This window comes from Crotalus tigris, unplaced genomic scaffold, assembly GCF_016545835.1.
Source record: "Crotalus tigris isolate CLP2741 ecotype Arizona unplaced genomic scaffold, ASM1654583v1 scf7180000018101.4720394464:4744507, whole genome shotgun sequence".
NCBI classification, from domain to species: Eukaryota; Metazoa; Chordata; class Lepidosauria; order Squamata; family Viperidae; genus Crotalus; species Crotalus tigris.
Genome location: NW_024096823.1, coordinates 4155948 through 4173481, shown reverse-complemented (window position 1 = coordinate 4173481; position 17534 = coordinate 4155948). Strand labels below are relative to the sequence as shown.

The window sequence follows — 17534 nt, the reverse complement described above, 5'->3', positions numbered from 1 at the left end:
CCCCAAGTACTAATTCTTCACAAAATAATTCATCCTAGGAAAAAAAAGTGTTTTTTTAAAAAAATTTTCTTCTGCTATAGGATTACTGAATAGGAATACTGAGTAGAAAACTTACCCTGCATGTAGGTATTAAGATTTGATAGTGCATTAAGACACCAAGATGCTGTGGCATATCTAAGCCATTTAGATTTAGCTTTTGAGGGACGGCTCCTGCACTAGATAGTTTGAATTTAACTTAAAAACCTAGGGGGGAAAAATAAACCCAGGGAAGTACGTTCAAAAGAAACATGAACTATTAAAAGACCTCTGCACCACAGGATTCTTTCCCTTCAACTTTTGTTTATTGATGTACTGAACATGAAAAAGTACAAAGGATCCAAACACAAAAGAAAACATGTACAGCCTCTTTTAAATACTCAACAGAATATATTTTTCTACTCCAACAGATGTGAATTAAGTCATACTGTACAACTTCAAATAAATACCAGCCTTACATTTTATTAAGTGCTCTGTTAAACAGTGTAAAGTGAAACCTGATAGACATGCCTTCTCCCCAATGCCTTTTGTTCTTGCTACCCTAGAATATAGTAGCAGAGAGTATAGCTATGTTTTCCCCTCCCCACAATGGATCTCTTTATTGTTATTATTATTACTATTGTTCTTTTCCAAAGCAGAGTGTTTGTGTTAGTACAGAACAATTGCTCAACGCACCTCAAGTGAACGTCTTTCAGAAAGTCAATCAATTTGAACAGCATTGAATGGGGTCTAGCATGAACAGTCGCTTTCACTTTAGCACTCTTCTTCCAACAGTATTATGTATTGTACTATACTGAAAATTTATAACTACGATTTTTTTAAAAAAAGAAATAATCAAAAAAAGCAACTGCAAAGATCATGTACAAGTATGTTATGCATAGCACATTGCTTGTTCTAAGGGGAAGCATGTGAGCATCTCAGTTTATACAAAAAGCAGGACGTAACTATATAGTTGTCAGGGCATCCCGGTGAAGGCACAGCAGCCTTCAGCTTTTTAAAAATTTATTATAAGCTAGATGCTAATCAGAAAATATTTGTACTTTTTTGACCTTAAATTTCTTCCATACATGGTAAAGACTTTATTATTTCCCCAAATAAGTGATTTTAAGCATCATACAAAGTTAAATTTCAATAGCATACAGGTATTTATGATTCTGGTATGAAAAATGTAAGGAATTTGTTCAAAACCTATGGTTATACTCATTTTTTTACCACAAACATATTTATAAACAAAAAAGTAGCATCACCATAAACAGCTGAAGCTAGACTATCTACAGACAAAATTTGCAACGTATCTGATCCACTGTAAATTCAAGTCCTCAGGACAACAAAAATGAATAAGCAGACCTCAAGTAACAATCTTAATGCCATTTACAAAGAAAAAAAAATACAAAAACATTTGAACATCACTTGGCATGTTAAGTAAAGAAAATAAAAAACCAGAAGAAAACTCGAAGTATTTAGCTGAAAAGAGGTTCATCAACAAAAGATCTTATTTACATTACACAAAGCTCAGGTGTTAGCCTTGAACGTAACTTTCAAAATACCTTCAAATATATCCAATGCAAGACTGTTTCTTCCTGGTCTGCCACTATGCAAACCATGTGCAAACATCTTTTTTTTTTTTCTTTAAGACAAAACAATTCTTCAAACAATACTGCAAGTACATCACTAAACACCATGAGCTCTATCTGAAGGGAATTCTATAGGAAGAACAGATTTTTCCCCCATCTCAGTTAATTTAAATTTCTTGCCTGCTCTTATATACTTTTAAATTTTCTTCTGTTTCAAAATCACAAGTTTAATGTGAGCCATCTATCACATAGTAACCAGGATGTTCAGAGATTGCACCAACGATTATAAAACCAAAACCAGCAGTGCTTTCTCCCAGTGATTCCATTTCTTGAGTAACAAAGATCTCTTAAAGAATTTCTACATCATAAACCGCTCTAAAGTGTTTTCCCCCAACCACTGCAAATTTCCTGGTAAGTTTTAAAAGCTCACTAGGTGTCATATGAAGAGATTTCTCAAAGTATTCAAGTCAAAATATTTGTTCCAGGACCTGTAAAAAGTTTCTCCAAATTTTCTCTTTTTTATAAAAATAGATGCTTTGTTTTTTTTTTTTAAACCCACATCAAAGAGGCTCTTATCTCTTTGGCAAGGTACAGCTTTACGAAAAGTTCTCCATTAATCTTACAATAGGCTTTTATAATGCACCACCCCCCTTCCCCAACCCAAATCATAATTACAAAATAAATATTCTTAAACTTTATAAATAAAAATGTAAACTTCAAAACACTTCTTGAACAGACTAAACAGCAAGGCATTAAAGTGTAACTCAAACACAACATAAGGTTAACTAACTCAGGAATTTTAACACAAAGCCTCAATATCTACTCACAGGTTCAAGGCAGTCGTGTAAAAGAAAATTTCTTCCCTTAGCTCAAACATTTTTTAAAAGGTCCACCTTCTTCAAAGAAGGCAATAGAATGCATTGTGACAGGTAAAAACCCTGTACCTCTTGTCCATATTCAAACATAAGATATTTAAGAAGTTTAATTCAAATACTAGCAATAAAAAATCTCGCAATATTTCTTAGGATGCTAGTCTGTTATTCCCCCATCTCAACACTGACTTACAAAGACATTTACTAATGTATAAAGTTTCTTTTAACTTGCCTTTGTCGAATAGTTTTCAAATATAAATTGGGCTGAGGACACCTCATTAGGCTTTGTGCGTTTTGTTTGTTTTAAAGGAAACCTGCAAGACTCTGTCTCCAAGGCGGTATCCATTCAGGCTGGCTATTGCCATGGCGGCTTCGTCATAGTTTGTCATAGTCACAAATCCAAAACCTTTGCACTTGTTTGTGTTGAAGTCGCGGATAACCTTCACATTTGTCACGGCTCCGAAGGGTCCGAACATTTGCCACAGGATGCTCTCATCTGCATCAGGAGCTAAATTGTACACAAAAATGCACCATCCGGTTCCCGCATGTCCTGGGATATTTATCCCAGCCAAACTGGTCATTCCGTCAATGGTCATTGGAGAAAACCTGCTAATCAATGTAAAAGGGTAAAAAAAAAAAAAGACAAAATACTTTTTTTAGAAAAAAACTTTTTCAAGATTAGAACGAAACCTATTTTTATATATCAACATGCTTTAAGAAACTTAAACCAAGTGCCTTTCTGCCTACATTTTGTGGATCAATTGTTTCTTCCTTTAAGTATGCTTTTTTGTTACATTATTTACAGACATATACAAAGGCAGTCTGGCGTAATGGTTAAGATGCTGACCTAGAAACCAAGAGACTCCAAGTTCTAGTTCTGCCTTAGACATGAAAGCCAGGTGAGTGACTTTGAGCGAGTCTCCTTCAGCCCAACCCACCTCAGAGGACAGTTGTGTGGAAAACAGGAAGAAGAAGGATTATTAAGTCTGTTTGCTACCTTGAGTTATTTATGAAGAAATGAAGGCAGGATAAAAATATTTTTGTTTTTTAAAAAAGCACTTGATTAATGTTATAGTGCCATTTGAGCAAAGGTATGTGCTACTATGCAACTTGAAGAAAATACTAATTTACTGTGAATAATAAAATATAGTTCTCACGATGCCCTGTAGTAAGTCTTTCTCAAGTCAGATTATTCTGCTTTCTGCCTGGGCTAGGGGTAAGCTGACTAATTCAATTACTTTCAACGCTGACAGAAAAACAAATTATAGTCTGCTATTAGAAAGTCTAAGGAATATTTGTGATTGCCACGTTTGGAATGTGGTTGAATAAGGATCTTGAGAATTTGCTTTTTGTGCATTGAGAATAATGCAAACAAAAAGATTATATAAAAACCAAGCAATTTGATTTTAACAACTAGCTTTGTTCAAAACTCTAGATCTATTACCAGATGAGTGAATTTCTCCCCTCCCTCCCAGATGGTTCCAAATCCCAGTTCTCCAGAGCATGGGCTGCAGAGAGAGGCTCTGTTGAAAGAATCCATCTACTAAAAATTCATGTTGTGCTTTTAGACCAAACAGCGAGCCTGGCTGAGGAATTCTGCGAATTGAAGTCCACAAGTCATAAAAGGACCAAGTTTGAAGACTCCTATTTTAGACAGAACCAGACAGAAATCTCTATTGTTTTCACTAAGGATTGGCTAGTATTGTTTTCTTTTAAAAAGAGAAAGGAACAGTAAGATTTTTGCTTATACTGCTAGTATATTCAATTTCAGGAATCTTTTGTTTAGTTCCTTTAAAAAAAAAACTTAGTAAAATACTAACTCATCTTTGTGTAAAATATTTTTTTTCCAAAGGACAATTATATTAACAATGGTAAAAAAGTAAAAAGCACATTGTTGCCTTCAATTATTCACATTCAGTCTTTATTGTGTTGCTTCACCATGCTCAACATTGGATTTAGCAAATTATTTAACGCAACTGAACAGAAATTCAACAGGATTTGTTCAACAGGAAAAAAAAATAGCTTCAAGATTTATGATATTACATCTAGCTTTTGGTTTATGTTGTGTATCTCCCTGAGTCGTCTTTGGCAAATGGGTGGCTATATAAATTTGATAAGAGAAATAAATAAATCCTACATGAAACATACTTATAGAATTATTGTAACCCTTCTTAACCTTTTTAGGTAATTCAACATACTTGATATGGTATCTTTAATGTTGCTCCATATCTGTACCTGCTTGTTGTACAGAAAGGTGACAAAACAAAAAACAAAAACTGGTGGGGGCCTCTTAATTGTTAAAAGGTCCTTTAAGTATATAAGACCTCTGAATTCTTTCAAAGTGAAAGACAAATACAAAGAATTCCAAAATAAATCATTTAAATGGCAGGTACTGGATGCCCTAAACAAGGCTAGAAAGCTGATAAAGTGATAAATGGAAATGAATCATTGTTTAACCTCTGTACATGCAAAAATCACTCAAGATAAATCAAACACATGAAGTACAAATACTTTTAGTTCAAACAATAAGTTATTAGTAAAGTTAATTATGTATCTAACACAATTTGTCATTACCTCTTTACTCCGTAAGCCATATTGAGCAGATTGTCCAACCTGCAAAACACATTTAGCAAAGGTTTATTTAGCTTTTCAATATTTTACTTTGATTATGTTATGTTGCTAGATTTTCTGAACTATACTGCATGCAAAATTGTAGTTGTGCGATGATAATCCACTGGCATTGCTTGAATTTTGCTGAAGAGATACTGTCCACAAATTCTCATAAATACAGCTTCACTTCAGTTGACATTAGATAATTATGTAAAAAAAAGGCACTGAGGCTCAGCCTTTTAATTCTAGATGAGCAAGGCCATTAGGCATGTCTGAAGTGATACTATATACACATTAACATAGTTCAGATACTATATTTAATATAGTGATCCTTTTAGAAATATGAGCATCAAAGACTAAACAATTTTGTCAATATTTTCATGCCTTTCTTTGAAAACTCATTGGGATGAATGAATGAAAAGAATGTCTGTGTGTGCCAGAGACATTATTCTGCAGAAATTCTACTAGCAATTTTATTTCTCAAGATTTTAGATTATGATTGTATGATTACAAACTTATCTTGATGCTCTGTGCATTTTAAGCTGTTAAGATTTAGCCTTGGTTAAATGCTAACTGCCAGAAACTGCAGCTATGTTAGAAATCTATCATTTCAGCATAAAGGAACAAAGGAATCCCAATTTTCTTTTTCTTTTTTTTTTTTAGTCTTAACCTTTGATTCATCACAAAGTATGAGCTTCTTACAAACCAAATTGTTAGTTGTTTGCTCCAATGTAATGCAAATGATGCTTAAGGTAATGCTGGATTTAAATAATTGCTGAGAAATCAAAGCAAGTCAGGCTATAATATTAACTATATACTATGACATTAACTTTTATAATATTAACTATATTCCTCAGTTAATTAAGATGATTTTCTTTATGAGAAGAGAACATATGCGTATGCATTGCAAAACTGGCTCCCATACTGTCTTTTAAATTCACATCAAGAGACATTTTAGATGTGTCCTGGGTTCAGTATTTTTCCCACTTCCAGAAAAACTACAATGTGCAACTTACAAGAGAATGCAAATATATGCAGCCTTTCGGAACGAAAAGAGCATCTGGAGTTGCAGTGCTTGGTTAGACTAGACCAGCGGCTCCCAACCTTTGCTATACCACGGACCCCTAGAACGCTTCTGATATATTCTCGCACCCCTTACAAAAGTTCGAAATAACGGCAATGAATTATGCGCATACACTATAATTTTGAAAACCCAAGTTTTCGCACCCCCTGGAATACTATCTTGCACCTCCAGGGCGTTGGGAGCAGCCCCAGTTGGGAACCCTTGGAGTAGACTGTGGGCTGTTATATTTAAAGTTGCTGCTAATTTTTCTTTTGTCTAAACTTTGTATGCTTCAACTGTTATTGTCCTTTAAAACACCCTTATTGGGAGGGGTGTTACATCAGAAAGAAATATTGTAAGTTCAACGATCTGTCAGTATCCTGATTCTGAGAATCAGAAGCATAAGTAAGCAACCTAGTTTACGACAATCGAATGGGCAATGCCAAATTTTTATTATATAAACCGAAACCTTTCCGTCATGAACACTCACACGGATGCTGAGTCATTGCTTTCAAAACTAGAACAGCTTTAGCTATGACATAAAATGTGGTGACTTGAAATTCCTAGGATATTGGATATTAAAAAATATGGTATATACACTCAAACAATTCTCCTCATTTAGGAATCTTATCTTCATTTTTATTTCTGGCTACAGTCTTCCAAATGATAAAGAAATTGTATCAAGACTTCAAATATCCTGATACGGCATTATTCCACCCCAAGCTATGCTTTCTATGTGGTCATCACCATCTTCACCATTCCAGAAAAGAATTCACATATCTAAGAGATGTAAAATGATTTAAAATTTTGCTTCTGGCTTTGTTAACATGACTGGGGGGGGAGGGGGGAGGAAGAGATAATCTAATATTAAGATTGTTCCATATTACTTATCAACTGATATTCTTTAAACAAATTTCCTTTGTTTAAAGAATAATGGGGAGAAACAAATATGGAATATTTTAGCTTACTTTTCAGTCAACAATATATCACATGATTTTTGCAGTTAAACTTCCTAATAACAAATTCCAAATTTGGGTATAACTTCTGCAATCTTCAGATATTGATAATTAGGTATGATTTATTTTACTTAATTAGAGGCAAATATGCAGCCCAATAAAACACTGTCTTATTTTTATAACAGGCTATTTTGGTCGGTCATTAAAAGTCTTCCATTCCCTAAAACTAAAATATGTTGTTAACTATGAATTAACAATTGCATGAAAGGGAGAGAAGACCACTGATGATGGAGACGGTTTCTTTTCTTTTTTAAAGTTGACTGAAAAATATGTGAGAAGTACTGATATTTATAAATGGCCTGTGTGTTTTACAGATTTCCAAACCACGTTGTAAATTGATAGGGTTATTTAAAAATTCATGTTTCAGATAATACTTGCACATAAACCAGCTCAAAAAATATCCATAAGATGGACTCAAATTATTTATTGAATGCACCAGAAATATGTATTTTACCAGTTTAGGGTCAAAGATGCAAATTTTAACAATCAGGTAACTGGCAATATTTATGGTTTTAATGTAAATTCTAATAATTACCAATTTCACCTGGGATCGTTGGCATGTGAACTCAAGTCTTTCAACAAGTTGAATACAAAATATCACACATTTAGATTCCTCTAGAGTCTAGAGAATAAAGAATGGGAAGATGGAATACTGCTTTTGAATTACTATATTGTAATTCTTTTAAGACCAAGTCTTTACCTCTTACAATATTTTAGTGAGGATAGAGCATTATTTTGCTTTAACAATAGCACTGCTTCCATTTAATTACTTCCACTTTCATGAGCTTTATTGTAAAATATACAGCTTCTAACAAAACTGTCAATTTACATCCATTACCAAGTAGTTAAGAATTGTATAGAAGTTGCCATTAAAATAGTCTCCATCTATCTATCTTTGATTGTGAATAACAGTGGCCAATAATTTGAATCCAACCATCTCTATATCCTGGATGTTAAGCAAGTAGAAGTGATTGAACAGCAAACCAGCACAGATGAAATATGAATTAACATTAAAATAAAATATGTATAATATGTATAAAAGAGCCGAGGTGGCGCAGCAGTTAGAGTGCAGTACTGCAGGCCACTTTAGCTGACTGTGTTCAGCAGGTCAGCGGTTCAAATCTCACCGGCTCAAGGTTGACTCAGCCTTCCATCCTTCCGGGGTAGGTAAAATGAGGACCCAGATTGTTGGGGGCAATGTAAATATATATATACATTGCTTACTGGTGTACACCGCTTAGAGAGTGCTTGCACTTAAAGCGGTATATAAGTCTCATAAATAAATAAATAAATAAATAAGTAAGTAAGTAAATAAATAAAGGTAGTTCCATTAAAAAAATCACAGATTGACTTGCAGGTTTCAGTTGCTCCTGGATTTCCAAATCAGATCCAGGCACGAAAATGTACAGATTTAAAAAATAATAATAATTATGTTTGTACAAGTTTATATATTAATTTGTTTCCCAATGTGAAATAAGGAACATGAAAACAATAGCATTTTTCAATGTCATATGTTTAGAAGTGGAATCTAGTCAGACATTAAAATGCTGCTTTGGTTGTTGCACATAATTAGCCTGCTAAGATTAGCTGACATTTTGGCATCTTTATGCAGCTGCAGATAGATATGCAATGGCATGAGTTAAAACTTCTGATTTAATATTATTGGTTTCTGTAACTCAGAATGAGGTTTTCACAGGACTGGATTCAGGACTATCTATCTATCTATCTATCTATCTATCTATCTATCTATCTATCTATCTATCTATCTATCTATCTATCTATCTATCTATCTATCTATCTATCTATCTATCTATCTATTTAATTTTATTTATATGCCGCCCAATCCCAAAGGACTCAGGAGCTCTGCTCCTTCTCTTAAATTCCCTAGAAGGAACTTAACATTCTGACCAAAAAAAAAAAAGTGATGAAATTTCCTTGTCTTTTTGTCAGGAAGTAAAATAAATGTAATATAAAGCTCCAGTAATGAAATACTGGAAAATACCCCCAAAGCAGGGGCAATAACAAAAGAATAACAAATTTCAGCACTCTGCCCTCTGCTGACTGCCTTGCATTATTGCTCCCCTGTTCATTGTCATTCTCAATAGTAATTTCCCAAAAAACATCTCTGCCCACAAAAAAGGTTAGCTCTCCTGCCAAAGCTAACCTGAACCACAGCTTTATTAAACTATCAACACTCGCAATAGGAATCCTCTCCAAGGAATCATTTTCATTTACTAGAAGAGACCAACATATTCTATCAAGCATTTTAGTGATTGTTCTCACCATGCTGGTAGAAAACCTAGAAGGCCCAGAGTCTGAAATAGCAATAGCACTTAGATTTATATAGTGCTTTACAGCCCTCTCTAAGTGGTTTACAGAGTCAGCATATTGCCCTCAACAAACCGGGTCCTAATTTTACTGACCTCAGAAGGATGGAAGGCTCAGTCAACCCTGAGACAGTGAGAATCGAACTGCCAAACTGCTGGCAGCCAGCAGTCAGCCAAAGTAGCCTGCAGTACTGCATTCTAACCACTGCACCACCACGGCAATTTTGGGATGATATATGTATTTTAATAAGAAGGCTATCCATTAAAGCCTCTAGTACAGTGGTTCTCAACCTGTGAGTCGGGACCCCATTTGGGGTTGAATGACCATTTCACGGGGGTCGCCAAACAACGCAGTCCGCCATTTTTTTCCCCTTTTCCTTAGCTGTGCTACTCCCTTTTATTCTATTGGTTAGAATAGAATGGACTCCCTTGAATAGAGTCTAATTCTATTGGCTTTCAAAAGCCAACAGGAATTGTCCAGGCTGTCTCTGCCCTGCTGAGCCTGCCAAAAGTCCCATTCTGCAAACGGTGCTGCACCAGTTGAGTAGTCCTCGACTTACGACCGGTTGAGTAGTCCTCGACTTACGACCGGTTGGGGATCGCGGCATTAAAAAGGTTGAGAACCACTGCTCTAGTACAATTCACACACCTCTAATGAAAAGATGAAGCATACTTCCAAGCTTCAAACTCTGAGAAACTTTCTCTGCATTATCAAGCCCATACACTAAGATGACTATCCTTCAGGGAACAGAGACAGAAAAACTCATATTCTTCGACTCAGCTGTCTCACTTCAATACAAGACTTGAAAATTTCACCTTCTGTATGGCTTTATATTACTTGGGAAAGTGAAATTGAATTAAATCATAGAAAGTTTAATTGAAATAAGTATTCAAAGATATATTCACTCCTATGATTGGCTTTATGGTGCAATTCATCACTAAAGACTGTTTTCTGAAAAAAAATATCCAAATCAACACATTTATCTTGTGTGTACGGGTAGCCGTTGACTGACCAGTTTGTTTAGTGACTGTTTGAAGTTACAACAGCGCTGAAAAAAATGACTGTTTTTCACACTTATGATCTTTGCCGCATTCCCATGGTCACATGATCAAAATTCAGACAGTTGGCCACAGACTCATATTTATGAGAGTTGCAATGTCCCAGGGTCACCTTTTGTAAACTTCTTACAAGCAAAGTCAATTTGGAAGTTAGATTCATTTAACTGTGTTACTAAGTTAACAATTGCAGGATTCACTTAACAATTGTGGCAGGAAAGGTCGTTTAGCCATTGTCTCACCTAGCACCAGAAATTTTGTGCTCAATTGTGTTCGTAAGTCGAGGACTACCTGCAAAACCTTTGCGGTAACTTACGACTTGTGGAGATACTTTGGAGTGTTCTGAAGATCCAGACTTTACTTTTTAAAATGGCATTAAGAATACAATCTCCTAACAACAGTTGTGGACTCAAGCTAGAGTTGCTATTTTATGTGAGATTCTGCTTAAAGTTTGGTGCTTATCAGAGCCTGTGCTAAATAAAAAGAGATTTTCAAAGTATGCATATACTTTCCCAGCCTCTGAAGCTTACAAGTTTTCTTTAATTGCTTTTAAAACACTTTAACTAACAACAATAGTAGGAGTACAGCAATGGCAAGCATAATGTACTTGCATTACACCAGCACTGAATCTAAGTATCAGATACTCATCAAAGACAACTGCAAAGATAAGGTCTTTAAAACCTATTCAAACACATAAACACACACACTCGTCTACATTTTGTGTGTGCAACTGTGCCTTTCTAAATTTCACGGAGGAACCTGAACAATTCCTAAGTTGATATGAACTGAGCAAGCAACACCCTTCACGTTTGGAATACATGGCCCTTTTATTTGACAAAACACCACAGCAAAACAGATTAAAAACTCAAGCAATCCTTAATGCCCGATGTTAAAATTGCTCTGGACAACATGATTTAATGTGCTGTTTTAAGAAGAAAATGAAAAGAAATGCAGTTCAGTCTATTTTAATGGAATGGAAAGATATGGGCAAAAATGAATGGCAACCTTGGGATTCGTTCCTCCATTTCCAAACCTGTACGCACATTCCAGCATTCAGGGCCTAATCCCCCTTCAGAGTCATCTACCACCACTGCTGATATAATGAATATCCTTTAGAGATAAGCCGGCCCATGGCATTGTGAGAAAGATCTAGTCAGGTTTTTTTAAGGCCACTGGAGATTGCGTGCCCCAACCCTGGCACCAGCTATTTCTGCAAAAGTTCATTTACCTCTTTTTTTCATGTCAGTGCAGCAACAATTCCCCAGTGGCCTTACTTCAGGCACGAGGCAATCTGGAATTCTTCTTCTGACCATTTCTAACTCTGCCCTGGCACTCAGTTCTGGAGCAGGCAGTCTGCCTATGGAGAAAGGGCAAGTCTACTTTTATTCAATATTCAGCGGCTTCACAGAATATATATCCTTTGAACAACAAAAACAGAGCAGAAACTGAATACTCCAGAAATCCACTGAATACTGAATAAAAACATTTGAGGGGTTTTTTTTTTTCTCCCCTGCTCCAACAGAAGGGTTCGCTAGAATGGATGTTTTTCTGGGTGAACAAATTTAATAGCCCAACATGCAAAGAAGCTGTTTGGATTAAATTGTTTTGGTGAGATTGCCACTGGCCAGGTGTTTAAATAAGCACATTTTTTAAAAAAATTAAAGTCCCAAGGTTTCTTTAAAACAAAGTTTATCTGAGTTTTCTGCTACTTGATAAGCACAACTAATCTCTCTCTCTTACATTCCGGTAGGAAACTAGCATCAAGTTCAAAATAAGCCTGTTTATCCCCTCTCTTGATCTCCCCCTTTCTCACACACAAATCTTTCATAAAACAACATTAAAATAAAAGCCCCGAGCAGTTAGTGAATGTAGATTAATACAGTATTTGTTTCAATTCACGCCATCTGTCGTTTTTAGTACACTAAAATATCACAGAGAAAAACGTATGGCTGATAGCACTGTGTCTGTGTCATCAGAAGAGAGATCCATATAAAATAAGGGAAAACTACTGGGGGAAAAAAAAATCCATTTCTTCCCATTCCAAAAAGGATGCAGAGTAATTACAGAGACTCTAGCACAGAAAAAAAGACTTCTTTCAAAGAAGACTTGATACAGAAACAGGATTTAGACAGCTTTTCTACTTTGTAGAAATGTCTTAGTTTAACAGTTTAACAAATATCCCTAAAACCATCTTGCAAACTGAACAACAGATACTTTCCAGTTAAATATTACTACCTAGCTACATAAAACTCTCTTCTTTTTATACCTACCAACAGATGGCAGTACCTCAAAGTATTTTCTGCTGTATCTGTCAGATATTAAATTTAACAACCCAACAGTTTTCATGTGAGGAAAATATTTCTCCAGAGATACTGGTTGAAAAGAAAATCCAGACTGGTTGACATAAGAAACAACGTACAGTTCCACATACCTAAAACGTTGAGCCTGCTGAGCGAGGGGTCCTGGATACCTCCTATTTGGAGATTGGTACAGCTGGGAGAGGATGGCCTGATTTGTTTTTTGGCTTGGATTGTTGGCAAACTTTACGGTGATGGGTTCCGTGGCCCCGGGAGGTTTCTGCCCATTCAAACCCTTGATGGCTTCTTCAGCTTCAATCCGCTTGTCAAACCGGATAAACCCCACACCCCTTGAAACTCCTGAAAAAAAGCAGAAATGAATCCAGCAATTACTTCTAAGCATCAAAAGATCTCTAGGGGTTTTTCTTTCTTTTCAGGTATAAGTAAGCCAACAGAATCATAGAAAGCAAAGCACAAAAAATAAACCAGATTCGACAACCAAAGTGGATTTTTATAAGAAACAATATAAGATATAAAGCATTTGCGAATGAGGAGGAACACAAGAGATGGGAACCAACAGGTGGGTGAAACCACATCTATTTATAAGAGACACAGCAGAGTGAAACAAGGCATCAAAATACAGGCAAAAACGTTGTTATGCCCTCCCATGACCTCCAAGGTCCCTTCCAACTTTATTATTATTATTATGGATCATCGCATAGTCAGCCAGATATTCAGACTGGATTTGGCATTTTGTCTACCTATCGAGTCCTTACCCAGGACCTGGGATAGGCAGATGTGGATGTTTGATGGTATTACAGATATCGTCGCAGGATGGAAGCATTTCCTAGTAAGGCCGCCTTTTGCAATTGACTAATAGCGAATTTGTCAATGCCAATGGTGTTCAAGTGGTGCTCCAGTTGTTTTGGGATTGCACCCAAGGAGCCTATGACTATTGGTACTACCCTTGCTTGCTTTGCCACAGTCTTTCTATTTCTATTTGTAGGTCTTTGTATTTTGTTATCTTCTCCAGTTCTTTCTCGTCTATTCTGCTGTCTCCAGCCACTGCCACGTCCACTATCCAGACTTTTTTGTCTTTCTTATCGACAACTGTTAAGTCTGCAGGTGCTTGTCTGTTTGAATTCTGAAGTCCCAGAGCAGTTTAATTTTATCATTTTCTATGACTTCCTCTATTTTATGATCCCACCAGTTTTTGCTTCCAGGCAAATGATATTTTTTGCAGATCTTCCAATGCACCATTGTTGCTACTTTGTCATGCCGCTGCTTGTAGTCAGTTTGTGCAATCTTCTTGCAACAGCTTACCAGGTGGTCCACTGTTTCTTCAGCTTCTTTGCATAGGCGGCACTTACTGTCTGTTGCTGTCTTCTTAATTTTGACTTTATATGCATTTGTCCTTAAGGCTTGGTCTTGTGCAGCCAGAATTGGTCCCTCGTTCTCTTTCTTCAATTTTCCTGCTCTTGGCCATTGCCAGGTCTTGTTATTATCTGCTTTCCCAGCTATTTTTTTCATGTATTGGCCATGTAGTGCTTTGTCTTCCCATGCCTCTATTCTGTTCTTCATTTGGTCTTTCTTGTAGGCGAGTTTGGTCTCTCCAGTAATCAGTAAGCCTTCCTGATATACTAATTTCAGTGCATCTTCATCATTGTTCTTCAGATATTCTTCCAAAGCCATTTTTTTTTCTTCAACCATCTGATGTACTTGTAGCATTCCACGCCCACCTATTTGCCTTGGTAGATAAAGTCTGTCAATGTCACTGCGTGGATGAAGGGCATGATTCATTGTCATTATTTTTCTGGTCTTACTATCCATTGCTTTTAGTTCTGCTTGAGTGCAATCCACTATTCCGGCTGTGTACCTAATGACTGGAATTGCCCAGGTGTTGATTGCCTTTATGGTATTTCTTCCACTGAGTTTGGACTTTAAGATCTTCTTCATTCTCTTGATGTATTCACCTCTAATCTTTTTCTTGACTTCAGTGTGCTTGATGTTGTCAGCTTGAAGGATACCGAAGTATTTGTCGTAATCTTCCTCATCCAGACTCTTAATGTTATTTTCGTGGGGCTATTATTATTATTGATCATCGCACAGTCAGCCAGATGTTCAGACTGGATTTGGCATTTTGTCTACCTATCGAGTCCTTACCAGGACCTGGGATAGGCAGATGTGGATGTTTGATGGTATTACAGGTATCGTCGCAGGATGGAAGCAGTTCCTAATAAGGCCGCCTTTTGCAATTGACTAATAGCGAATTTGTCAATGCCAATTGTGTTCAAGTGGTGCTCCAGTTGTTTTGGGATATTATTATTATTATTATTATTATTATTATTATATTATTAAGCTTTTAAAAATAATGGCTTCTTACATGTGTGCATTTGATGATTATGACAACAATGGGTGATGCATCTGAGTCGGAATGAATCTGGCTGTTTGGTATTACATAATGCTAGATATTTTAATAATTACCATTAAGTTGAATTTATGCTGATAGTTCCTATTGTTCTTTACTATTTTTGACAAATTTTAATTATTTATTACAAGCTGCCTAGAATTGCCTGATTGAAACAGCAAAGAAACATCTATACTACCGCTGTAACAAATATAATATTTATTTGTTAATATTAAATCTGGTAATAAACATGGGTCAGGGTTTAGTGTAATATGACATATTCACATTAAGTTATTTATTTTAATTTAGAGTCCAAATAACTCTAGGAAGTTCACAAATAACTACATGAAAACCAACCAATGCAAACCAAAAACAAGATGGCATCCAGACACAAAATATAGACAAATAAAAATAACAAGGGGAGAACAACCAGGACTGCAAGGCTTTATGGAATGCGAACAGGCTTGGAGCCCAACATTTCAGGGGAATATCATTCCAAAGGATGGCTCCTACAACAGAGAAGGTGACTTCCTGAGTCTCAATAGCTGACATTGTTTAATTGAAGTGATCCAGTTCATGCCAACTCTGCCAGCATGTACCAGCCATACAGAAACCTTGAGAGTAGGCAGTCCCTTAAATAAACCTGGCCATATGCCATAAAGGGCTTTATAGGTAAATAACTGATACCTTTAATTGCAGCTAGAAGCAGACTGGTAACCAGTGCAGCTCATGGAATAGATATATCCTATAAGCATACTGAGGCATCACTTCACACATCACTGCATTCTGTGGTTGAAACTTCCAAGTGGTTTTCAAGGGTAGCCCATGCAGAGTGCACTGCAACTCAAGCCCTGAGGTGACTAGAGTTTGAGTGACCAAATGAAAAACCTCCTGAATTAGTGCACCATATGGAGATAAGCAAAGGCTCCCTTGGCTACAGATGCCACCTGCTCTTTGAGCAGGAGCTGCGAGTTCCACTAGGACCCTCAGACACCGTCCTTGATTGGAAAATGCTACTCCCATCCAAGAGTATGGATGAAAAGTCCTCCGACCCAGGAAGCTTTAACACAATCAGTAGAAGAGAATTCTTGTAGCAGATAGCAGGATGAGATATTTCTATTTTGCCATTCAATTTGCACAAGACATTTTACTACAGAAAAAAAAATCCATCAGGAAAATTAATGTTGTTGCAAACAACTATATGGAGACACACAGAACAGTGGGTTGAACTATATGTTCCTGTTGTATTTATTGTATATAACATGTTTAAATGTGTGTCATGTACGTGTACACTTTTGAGAGCAAACAACTAAATTTAATTTTAAATGACAATAAAGGTTATCTTATCTTATCTTATCTTATCTTATCTTATCTTATCTTACCTTACCCTCTCCTCTTACTTTGTGTAGCTATGCTTTAGAAGGAATTCTAATTTAATGAAAATTCCCTGAAATACTTCTTGAGTTCTCAGGAAAAAAAACCCTGGATACCATGTAATTAAAAAAAAAAAACCTATATACACGCACTTGTACCAAATATTGATCCAGATAAAAAGCCTATGGAAACGAAGATCAATGTATTGAAAACCAAGACATCTAGATATATTGTTGATTTGCATCTATGCTGTAAAATGGCAACTTCTCCCAAACCAGCAATAAACCTGAAGTGAGAGAACTGAAATGCAGTAAATAAATACACACATACATAATCAAAAGTGTAACTATAGGTGTATTTAAAATAATACAATTGTCAGTCCTGGAAAGCTTATGCTTTATAGTCATTGCTATTATTACCAGGGGAAAGACAGAGAAAATATTTAAACATCTAAGGGGGGGGGGGGAAGGAGAAAATATCTATTTTGATGACCACTTTAAAGTAGACTTTAAACAATTAACCTTATAACAACTACCTATAACAATCTGTCTTATGCTATCATCACATACTTGTGCCAGCCTGTCTCCTGCAGCAAAACACCTTTATTTCCAAGGTAAACAGATACTATCCTCAGAAGCCTGCAATCTCCAAACAACCAAATTTCTCTTTTTATTTCTCTGTCAAGGAATATGAAGGTTTGGATGTTTAATTTGGAATACAAGAAGGGAGCAAGGAAAAACAGATAGACCCACTTTTTTTTCCATACAAGGAGGATATGTGGCTTTTTCTATTCTTTTCTTGTTGCTTGTAAAGTGCTATTTGCTTTGTTCTGCTAACTTCTGATCTAATCTGGTGTTATTAGAGGAAACTATCCTTTATTAGATGGCATTTTGATCTAGTAA

The 17534-nt window shown here is 36.0% G+C and overlaps 1 protein-coding gene across 24 annotated transcripts in view; it reads right to left on the bottom strand.

Moving 5' to 3' along the window:
* Positions 1-319: 319 nt before the first annotated feature.
* Positions 320-17534, bottom strand: part of ELAVL2 (ELAV like RNA binding protein 2) — a 193704-nt gene continuing 176489 nt past the window's right edge. For 21 of the 24 annotated variants that reach the window (XM_039347841.1, XM_039347848.1, XM_039347849.1 and 18 more), the window contains 3 exons: positions 12986-13211; positions 5057-5095; positions 320-3091 (listed from right to left, as the gene is read on the bottom strand). In XM_039347841.1, coding sequence (XP_039203775.1) covers positions 2761-3091; positions 5057-5095; positions 12986-13211 — 596 coding nt within the window. In that variant the 3' untranslated portion in view covers positions 320-2760. The remainder of the gene's footprint in view (positions 3092-5056; positions 5096-12985; positions 13212-17534) is intronic. The other 3 variants (XM_039347832.1, XM_039347836.1, XM_039347834.1) reach the window with 1 other exon arrangement.